This window comes from Gasterosteus aculeatus, chromosome 1 (assembly GCF_964276395.1).
Source record: "Gasterosteus aculeatus chromosome 1, fGasAcu3.hap1.1, whole genome shotgun sequence".
In the NCBI taxonomy this organism is placed as follows: domain Eukaryota; kingdom Metazoa; phylum Chordata; class Actinopteri; order Perciformes; family Gasterosteidae; genus Gasterosteus; species Gasterosteus aculeatus.
The window spans coordinates 27,679,195-27,689,435 of record NC_135688.1 but is presented as its reverse complement, the minus strand read 5'-3'; the positions used below and the strand labels follow the sequence as shown (position 1 = coordinate 27,689,435).

Below are 10,241 nucleotides of genomic sequence, written 5' to 3'. Positions count from 1 at the left end.
GAATCACAGATGTTTGCTGTGGAAAAAGATTTCTGAAATTGAGTCTTCCCGACCACAGGAACCGCCCGCGGCGTCGTGATCAGCACCGGCGACCGTACCGTGATGGGTCGCATCGCCACGCTAGCCTCTGGCCTCGAAGTTGGACGCACCCCCATCTCAATTGAGATCGAGCACTTCATCCACATCATCACAGGCGTGGCCGTCTTCCTGGGTGTTTCCTTCTTCGTCCTCTCGCTCATCCTCGGGTACAGCTGGCTGGAGGCCGTCATCTTCCTCATCGGCATCATCGTGGCCAACGTGCCAGAAGGTCTCCTGGCCACCGTCACCGTGAGTTCTCCCCCGTTTGTCCCCGAGTGTCATCTTCAGTACATTCAAAGACTTGAGACACTTGATTCTGTCTCCAGGTGTGTCTGACCCTGACCGCCAAGCGCATGGCCAAGAAGAACTGCCTGGTGAAGAACTTGGAAGCTGTGGAGACCCTGGGCTCCACCTCCACCATCTGCTCCGACAAGACCGGCACCCTGACCCAGAACAGGATGACCGTGGCCCACATGTGGTTCGACAACCAGATCCACGAGGCCGACACCACGGAGAACCAGAGCGGGACTTCCTTCGACAAGAGCTCTGCCACCTGGGCGGCCCTAGCCCGAGTCGCCGGGCTGTGTAACCGCGCCGTCTTCCTGGCAGAGCAGTCCAACCTGCCCATCCTGAAGGTGGGTTTCTGTGCCCCGCTATCGCGTTTCTGCGTCTGTTTACTTGAATAGATGAAGCTAAATACTAAGGATTCTTTCAAATGAACGGCCCTTTTTATCACATTCAGATTTTCAAATTATTATACAAATGAAGCAGAGTTCATCCTTTGTTCATCCACAACAACAAGCTTTTTTCTGTTGTTCCAGGTCTTTAGTTTGTAGGCTCATTATGTGGGAAGGATTTAAAAACTTGTACTGCTGACTCATTTTTTTTAATTGAAGTTCTAAAACGACTGTAAACCAAAGGGTTTCTTCTTTATTACATCTTCTGAATTGGCTGTCCCACTATAAAAAATGATTTTTTGTTCAGAACTGATCAGGGACAGAAGACTGCACTGTATTTTAAAATATTCCTACAAATTCACGGGGTCGTGCATTATTACAAGTGGGACCAAGTAAGTACCTTAAACAAACATTAGAGACGGCATAGGTCCAGTTTTTGTAGCTTTAAATGTCTAAAAAAAGCTCACACATAGTCTGCAGATACACATCACTTCTGCAACAATACTTGTGCACAATTAAAACATTTAAACTGCAAATAAAAAAATAAAAACCTCTTTTCAGGGCCTGAAAAGTTTCCCTGAAAGGATATTCCAGAAATAACTCTAGATTTTAATATTTGGCTTTATTTCACGTTTTCCTCTCAGCCGAACCGGCTTGTTTTCCAGCTTATCCCTCTCCCTTGAGTAAACACACACACACACACAGATGTACGGACGTCTCTTAGCTCCCAGACCGTTCTTGGAGCCCGGTCTCTGGTTTCCACCGCGTGCGTGTGTGTGTGTTAATCACCTGTAACTCTCTGGTTGGCCTCATGGCTCTAATTACCAGTCAATCCCTGTGCGCATTGTTTTTGTTCCCGTGGTTACACTTCGCCGTTAACTTGCCTCTCTGCAGATGGTACCAGGAATGCAATACACCTTTAAAAAGGATTTGGATTAATTTGTCTCTCGATCATGTCCTCTCGAGGCAAAGCATTGAAGAAGTAAAGTTAATGTTTGTCGAGGTTAATGGTCTCTGTTGTCCATCCCACCCAGAGAGACGTGGCTGGCGACGCCTCAGAGTCGGCTCTGCTGAAATGTATCGAGCTGTGCTGTGGATCAGTGCAGGAGATGAGAAACAAAAACCCCAAAATTTCAGAGATCCCGTTCAACTCCACCAACAAGTACCAGGTATTGAACAAGGAGCTACATTGCGGCTGATTGCATCATTGTTTAATATATGGAAACCAAGGGTTTGTCCTGTTGTTTTCAGACATCGTTTTCCTCTACATTATTTTGATCGCTTGGGAATGGGCTTTGAAATGTGTTAAATCTCAGATTAGTCTGTCCTTGACCGTGAGTCCTTTGCAGGAAAGCTTTTTTAACATCTTTTAGTAACAAGATTTTTTGCTAAATGTTGAAAAGGGACTTTCCTTGGATAATCTGTCTGCTCATTCCCCAATAAGATCTTAAGAAAGCCTCAGAGGACAATGAAATCCACACACAGTTTGTGTCTTACTTGAGTTTTCCGTCATTCATTTTCATTTTCTCGTCTTTGCTTTTCCCCCCGTTTTGTGCCTCTAGCTTTCCATTCATAAGGATGGCACACCTGAAACGGGGTCCAACCACCTGCTGGTGATGAAAGGCGCCCCAGAGAGGATTCTGGACCGCTGCTCCTCCATCCTGTTGCACGGCAAAGAGCAGCCTCTGGACGACGAGCTGAAAGACGCTTTCCAGAATGCCTACCTGGAACTGGGGGGTCTGGGAGAGCGAGTGCTGGGTAAGAATGGACGGCAGCTGGGATGGAGATGAATGAATGAATTTCAATAAAAATCACTTCATTGGCCAATGTTTTTTCTTCTCGTCTCCGTCAGGTTTCTGCCACTTTAGCCTCCCCGACGACCAGTTCCCAGACGGCTTTGCTTTCGACACGGAGGAGGTGAACTTCCCCACTGAGAACCTTTGCTTCATCGGCCTCATGTCCATGATCGACCCCCCTCGTGCCGCCGTGCCCGATGCCGTCGGCAAATGCAGGAGCGCCGGAATCAAGGTGGAGCCCAGAATGAAATGGAAATGACTGATTAATACAGAGTGGACATCAAACCGATTCAATCACATGGAATTGTTCTGTAAAGTTGCTTGAGTTCAATCCATGGGCTTGATGGCTGTTCCCTTGTCGTAGGTTATCATGGTAACGGGTGATCATCCAATCACAGCCAAGGCCATTGCTAAAGGCGTGGGCATCATCTCCGAAGGCAACGAGACCGTTGAAGACATCGCGGCCCGTCTCAACATCCCAATCAACGAAGTCAACCCAAGGTACTGGCCACGCTGAACAGCCCCGGGGTGCCTTTTGTTCCAGTTACCATGGAAACACAAATGACAACTGCTCCCGGAGCACCCCTGGATCCTGTTGTGGGCCCCAGTTGTTTCGCGCCATGAATCCAGCGCGGCCAAGCTTGAGTAACCGAATGGCTCCGTGTTCCCTCCAGAGATGCCAAGGCCTGCGTCGTCCACGGCGGGGACCTGAAGGATCTGGCGCCTGAGCAGCTCGACGACATCCTCAAGTACCACACAGAGATTGTTTTCGCCAGAACCTCCCCACAGCAGAAGCTGATCATCGTGGAAGGCTGCCAGAGACAGGTAGAAACTAAACCGAGGAGGGCGTGTTTCCCCACTCTTACGAGCCGCTGCAGGGCTCGCCAAACTGGAACACACAGCATGAGCCTACGCCGTATTGTGCAGATTCGTGAGTGCATATTTGATATCCCTATCCGCAGTGCTTATTCATGAGTAATGCTCTGGTCTGATGACTTAAGTTAGCGTAATAATCAAGGGTGGCATCTGTCGAGCTGTGACCTCGCATTAATATTGCATCAACACTACAACACTATGAAAACTATCAAAATCAATGTAATATTATTCTGATAAAATGTCAGTTTAATCTCTTGGTCTTAATATTTTAAAAAGCCCAAGCGAGTCGCGCATTCTCTGCGGAGACTGGAGGGAATCAATGATGACTTGTTATTGACATTTCCTGGTACGAAGCCATTGGCTTAAATTGACCTCCTCAGTAACCGAGACACATTGCAGAGGTCCTGTTGGCTGTATTTAGAATATTTTAACCACGTTACGTGGCATCCAGAGCAGAGCTCCGCTTCTGTTTCAGTGCAATCAGCATGCAGCGCAGCCACAGATTCTCTTTATATGTTCACCACAACACCGGCTCTGATTCTCGACTTATTCCACCTTTGTCTGTTTTCTCACTTTCATCACATCTCGTCTGTACAGCCGGATGAAGCAGAATTTCCCCAAAACCTTTGTTTAAAACAGAATAATTCTCTGTGGTGGGGAACAAAAGCCTAAGTAACTTCCACACACAAACGCAAATCTTCTCCTCAAGGCGCCTCTCCTCCGTCTCCGCAGGGAGCCATTGTGGCCGTGACGGGCGACGGCGTGAACGACTCTCCCGCTCTGAAGAAGGCCGACATCGGTGTCGCTATGGGCATCGCTGGATCCGACGTCTCCAAGCAGGCCGCCGACATGATCCTGCTGGACGACAACTTTGCCTCCATCGTGACTGGGGTGGAAGAAGGTAACGGATTCCCTTCGTCAAAGGAGAAATGGTGACGTTGTCACTGGATTCCTATTGTCTCTATTTGGCTGGAGGCTTGAAATGTTCCTCTTCTCATCAGGCCGTCTGATCTTTGACAACTTGAAGAAGTCCATCGCCTACACTCTGACCAGTAACATCCCCGAGATCACCCCCTTCCTCCTCTTCATCATCGCCAACATCCCCCTGCCCCTGGGAACCGTCACCATCCTCTGCATTGACCTGGGAACCGACATGGTGAAGATGCCCTTGTGTGCTCATAAAATGTTGTGATATCATAGTACTCTATTCCCGACTATAGTGACAACGCAACGATGTAGCAATGGTTATTCGGTTCGTAAATGTCCGTTTCATCTGTTGTAGTTTCATTGTAAGCAGAAAAGTTGAGCATGTTGACACGAGCGCAACGACGCGAGGGCGTGCGGTTATTTGTTTGTCAGGGATTTCACGTTTATGTCACGTCTCCCAGGTCCCCGCCATCTCCCTGGCTTACGAAGCGGCCGAGAGCGACATCATGAAGCGACAGCCCAGAAACCCCAAAACAGACAAGCTGGTGAACGAGAGGCTCATCAGCATCGCCTACGGGCAGATCGGTAAGCAGACGCTCCCCACGTCTCTTTGGGAGATTCTGGAGCTCATCATCTGGGTGGTCCAAGATAACCGGTAGAGGCATGCACCATATATAGGCTGCTGCTGACGGAGAGCTGGAGAGTGTGTGCTGTGTGTGTGTGTGTGTGTGTGTGTGTGTGTGTGTGTGTGAGGGATGACAGAGGAGCTGTGTCTCTGGATTTTCCCCTCTTTGGTAATGAAGCCAGGAAAAGGTTTGCTTTTACCCGTTTACAAAGTATTATTGGTGCTTTGTTCATTTAGTTAATTAGTTGAAAAAAGGACATTCCTAAGGGGGTCCTCAACATTTCATCATCTTCATTTTGACTATGCCTGTAATTCCTCACAAGACAACTCAGTCATGTATTTATTTAATTCATATGCAAGACATTCACTTTCTCATTTTGTTGGATTTTCCCCATAAGATCTTATTGATCCCTGGATCCCAAATACACATTTACTGCCTTGACACTAATGAAAACATAATCCCCCCCAGGAATGATCCAGGCGCTGGCAGGCTTCTTCACCTACTTTGTGATCTTGGCTGAAAACGGCTTCCTGCCCGCCACCCTGCTGGGCATCCGAGTGAACTGGGACAATAAATACGTTAACGACCTGGAGGACAGCTACGGGCAGCAGTGGGTCAGTAAACTTTGAGTCATAATCTGCCCGTCAGCTGGTTGAAAGTGTTTGTGACGTGCGCGCGTTCCCCCGTCAGACCTACGAGCAGAGGAAGATCGTGGAGTTCACCTGCCACACGGCCTTCTTCGCCAGCATCGTCGTCGTCCAGTGGGCCGACCTCATCATCTGCAAGACCAGGAGGAACTCTGTCTTCCAGCAGGGCATGAAGTGAGTACAGGAACAGCCGGCACCCCGGGGTCCTCTCCCGACCCCTAGCTGGGGAGGGTAGATTTGATTCCTCGCTCGGATGCCTTTGTTTGTGTCTAACGGGTCCTAATGGTTCCCCCTTTTGTGTGTCAGGAACAAGATTCTGATCTTTGGGCTGTTTGAGGAGACCGCCCTGGCCGCCTTCCTCTCTTACTGCCCAGGCATGGACGTGGCCCTCAGAATGTACCCGCTCAAGTGAGTAAAGAAAAAAAATCTCACCCAATCCGCCAGGAAGCAATGCGCACATCCAGTTGACTTAAGATCACGTGACTCATCTCTCGTGTGTGTTTCCAGGCCCAGCTGGTGGTTCTGCGCCTTCCCTTACTCCCTGCTCATCTTTATCTACGATGAAATCCGTAAGCTGATCCTCAGACGCAGCCCGGGAGGTGAGTCCAGAGTCCATGCTTTTATTATCTTCTGTGTTTTCCTACTTCTCTCTCACTGTACGGCTTGTGTCTCTCTGTTTTTTCCTCTTTTAATTATTCTCTCTCATTAGGCAGTCTGTTTTCATGCTTTCAGATTATAAAGATAATCCAAGAAGTTGCCTCTGAATCCGGTGTTTGTTTGTTTTCTCTCCCTGCGCGTCCAGGTTGGGTGGAGCGGGAGACCTACTATTAAAGACCCGTCGGTCCGGTCAGCTTGCGTCTTCTCCTCCACTCCCGTCTTTGCATGAATATTGTCTTGCTGCTCGGAATAAAATTTTAACCTCTGTGACAAAAAAATTGGAACGTGTTTTTATATTAGGGAATGCTTGATACTACTATTAGAGAAATACTGAGATGGTACGTGCTGACGTTGGTTAATGAAAATGCTAATAATGACATAAACATCGATTATGACTGTGTGCCTTGTTTCTGAAACAGGACCAATTTTATACATGTTTTTAAAAGTTATAAACCGTCAATAAAAATGCGCTTGAGTCAGGTCCCACAAATGTTTCCTGTGCTCATTTATTGTGTGTGTGAGTCCACAAATCCACTACATTCAAGATTATGGACAAAATCCTCTGTACAAATGTGTGTAAACCTAAAACTTGAACATATACTTTCAGTTTAGTATTCTAAACGTTTTTTGTATAATTAGAGAAACACTTAAATCTGAAAGTTTGCCTTGATACCTGATGATAAATAACATCCAGACGCTTTGCCCCTAGAAAAAGAGGATGTAGTGGTTCTAAACCTTTTGTATCCATTATGTGTGCAGCTGGAGGCCTTAAAACGGGTTACGTGTTCGTGGTCTCTGATGGATGAGCGCGCACGCACACCGGAGCAAAAACCAGATACCTTTTGATGTGTTTTAGATACAGAAGGAAGATTCAACCTGAATCTCGTTAGTTCACATCTGTGTTCTGTGGGTTTAGAAATAGAGAATCTGATTTAGGCAGAGGAGAACTGGAGAGGCTTTATCTTTCAGTCATGTGTTGTGTTTAAAATGAAGAAACACCGGACGGACAAAAGGGAATTGCAGATCGAAAGGTTAAAATCAAATGTATTTAATAAAAGAAAGGGTGTTGTGGTAAAAAGGACATCTCCGATGAGGAGCCGCTGTGCCCCAGGGTAATCCATTGACCACCCAGTGCCTTCCACCAGCGAACCGAGAACAATGGCGTCTACATTTTTTTATACAGATCCGTAAAGGTGTGAAAGTTCGTGTCCACACCTCTGGGAGTGGTCTTCTGGTGAGTTCAATGTAACTCGGATTTCGAATGCCTCTCAGTCAATACCAGTTGTTGTGCAAATATTACATGCATGCATTCCAGTTGATTACATTAAATACAATCATAACTGTACATTGATATTTGATTACAGTTTCAAAATTACAGTGGTTTTACAATATTGTCATTACTTAATTGATTGCACAGTTTCAGAGTCATAGCTGTATTCTGGTGTACACTAAATGCATTTTATCAATTTATGAAGCGGGTCGTCAGTTTGTTTCTAATATCCTACACATGTTTGAAGGCCGCAGTTAACTTCAGATTTCTTCTCCCTCTTCAGTCCAGAGCACTCAACGTTGTCCCAGCGAGCGTGTTTCCCCGGTAAAGACGTTTAAAAGACGTTGACAGTTGGTTGAAAGGCGAAAAGTCTAGTTATATATAACTTCTATATAACAGACTTTGAAAAAACGTTCGCCTTTCAACGGAAGGTGCTCGCGGGGATGCTAACGCTAATGCTAACCGACGTTAGCGCTCGACAAACTCTGAACAAAACCTTTTAAAGATGCAAAGAGGCACCAAAATGAAAAGAGAGAAAGTAATGGAGGCGGAAACAGGTGAGTTCATCGGTGTTTTAAGAGGGCTGTAAACTATAACGTTAATTGTGTGGTAACCGTTGACCGGTGACGTTAACATTGACTTCCATTGATATCCTCCGCCTGGTTGGTAACCTTATTTAATAAATGTAACGTTGACGTTATTTCAACCTGATTATGGAAGCATTACACGTATTTATGAAGTAAAAGTAATAAAACATTCACACTAAATTCCTTTGAGAATATATTAACTTAGTTTACGGCATGTGACAGTCAGTAAAATATAACTAACTTTAGGTAACGTTGTGTAAAATTACCCTCTCAAGAGTTTTATACGAAGCAAAGGTGTTACGTTATTACACATATAACGTATGTAACGTTACATTAACGTAGTAATTGTACCTAAAGCTAACGGTTAGTCACGTTCCACCATTGGCCCAATGTGGGCTCATTAATTAACGGTTAACTTAGTTGATAGCACACCTGTGTGTGACAGGTGTGCTATCCTCCTCCATGGACACCCGAGCATCAAAATAACACACTAAAGAAAAAGTACTGTCCAAGCAGCCGGAGCAGGGAGAGGAACAGGTCCATTCAATTATTTCATATTATTATTCACTCGCATCAATTCATCTTTTTTTTTAATCACTTTTAGATGTTCAACCTTCCTCGTGTTACAGAAACTGCTACCGAGCAAAGCTGCTTAAAAGGACCCTGAAGACGTGGCACAAGGTGAGTTCACACAACAAAGTCAAACAGTATTTTCTCGTTATTCAACGAGAAAATACTTTTAGCTATTGTAATTTTGTATATGTATTTCCCATCGGAGTTACACAGGACAAGCAAGAAACACAAAAAAAAGAAAATACAGAATGGAATGGAATTTAATTTATGGCCGTTTTTGACACCGGTCCATCATCCGGGGACACATCTTCACACACATTGTTATGTGTCCGGGGCGCTGATTCAAGACGTCGTCTTTGATGACTTACAAATGTAGGTTGAGTATTTCAGTCTACAGTGTGGGACAACACACCCATGTGCTACTGGAGCGCTTTCCAGACACAATGTTTAATATACAAATGTAATGGTTTAGCTAAACTCGACTAGCAAATTACAAGCGATTGGAAATAAAAAGGGTCAAGATTTAAGGAGTCTGAAGTCCTCTGAAAATGACAGAAAACATGCAACGCCACCACCTCCGTGTCTTCTTAGGGTGCCTAGTTTTTAGCTCCATATGCACCTGTAACCTTATAACTGAAAACATGCTGTATATGTCAGCTTTTAAGTGAAAAAGATAGAGATCATAATGAGAGGGGGGGGCGTAATTTAGATTATGCCAACCGAGGCGTAAATGAAGTCTTGTTTCAGCGCGAGTCTTGCATGAATACTCAGCCGTCCTCTGATTCGTTTGAACAGGGAGAGTCCACGCAGACGTCTAACACAACACGATGTAATCTGCTGCAGCGCCAGCCAATCGAATACATGCACGTGCACATTCCTGAAACCTGCTTCTCCCGTGTGGGCTATATTCCTTGTATCCCCCCTCAGAGTTGTAACACCCTGTTTGTGTGAGAGAAACCTTTGGTGTCTATAACCTTCAAAACACATTGTGTTACTTTAATGCTTCCGCGATCGCTAAAGGCTGTAAAGGTAGATTGCGTTCCTGCCAAACAGGCACGAGGCCACAATGATCACAGGGTTGATGATTGCTAGCCTTGAATCTGCATTGTACCAGTTAAGTTAAATGAAATCATGACTTTGGATGGTCCGTGTCACAGTGCTGCCTTCGACCTGTCTGGTTTGTGGGCGAGTCTTCTTCCTGTGCCCTCATATGCTCCCTCTCTCCAGTGTGTAATGTTATAAACATGACATTTGATATCATTTGCCACTCTAATGTCATCACATCCATTACCAGGCATGTGACGAGTCACCGGGACATTTATAATAAATAGACGAGCAGCTTGAAGCTTTTGCATCACTTTAGTTTATACATAACAAGAACAGGTGAATGACCTGTTATAGAAACAATGCGTGTAAGGCCTGTATCTTTTGATCATAGACATAAAATATTCCTGATTGTAGCATCCCTGCCGGCTACTCTTTAGAGCAGTGATTCTCAACTGGTCCGGCCCCCGGGACCCGCCATCA

At 45.7% G+C, this 10,241-nt stretch overlaps 1 protein-coding gene across 1 annotated transcript in view; it reads left to right on the top strand.

Moving 5' to 3' along the window:
• The window catches only part of LOC120823921 (sodium/potassium-transporting ATPase subunit alpha-1), a 15,386-nt gene extending 8,612 nt beyond the window's left edge, over nt 1-6,774 (top strand). Inside the window, exons 9-23 of the mRNA XM_040184396.2 lie at nt 59-327; nt 405-713; nt 1,790-1,924; nt 2,318-2,513; nt 2,608-2,783; nt 2,916-3,052; nt 3,226-3,376; nt 4,160-4,328; nt 4,429-4,583; nt 4,816-4,939; nt 5,449-5,594; nt 5,671-5,801; nt 5,934-6,035; nt 6,135-6,226; nt 6,430-6,774. Of these exons, the coding sequence (XP_040040330.2) occupies nt 59-327; nt 405-713; nt 1,790-1,924; nt 2,318-2,513; nt 2,608-2,783; nt 2,916-3,052; nt 3,226-3,376; nt 4,160-4,328; nt 4,429-4,583; nt 4,816-4,939; nt 5,449-5,594; nt 5,671-5,801; nt 5,934-6,035; nt 6,135-6,226; nt 6,430-6,458 (2,321 nt within the window). The 3' untranslated portion in view covers nt 6,459-6,774. The remainder of the gene's footprint in view (nt 1-58; nt 328-404; nt 714-1,789; nt 1,925-2,317; nt 2,514-2,607; nt 2,784-2,915; nt 3,053-3,225; nt 3,377-4,159; nt 4,329-4,428; nt 4,584-4,815; nt 4,940-5,448; nt 5,595-5,670; nt 5,802-5,933; nt 6,036-6,134; nt 6,227-6,429) is intronic.
• The last annotated feature ends 3,467 nt before the right edge of the window (nt 6,775-10,241 follow it).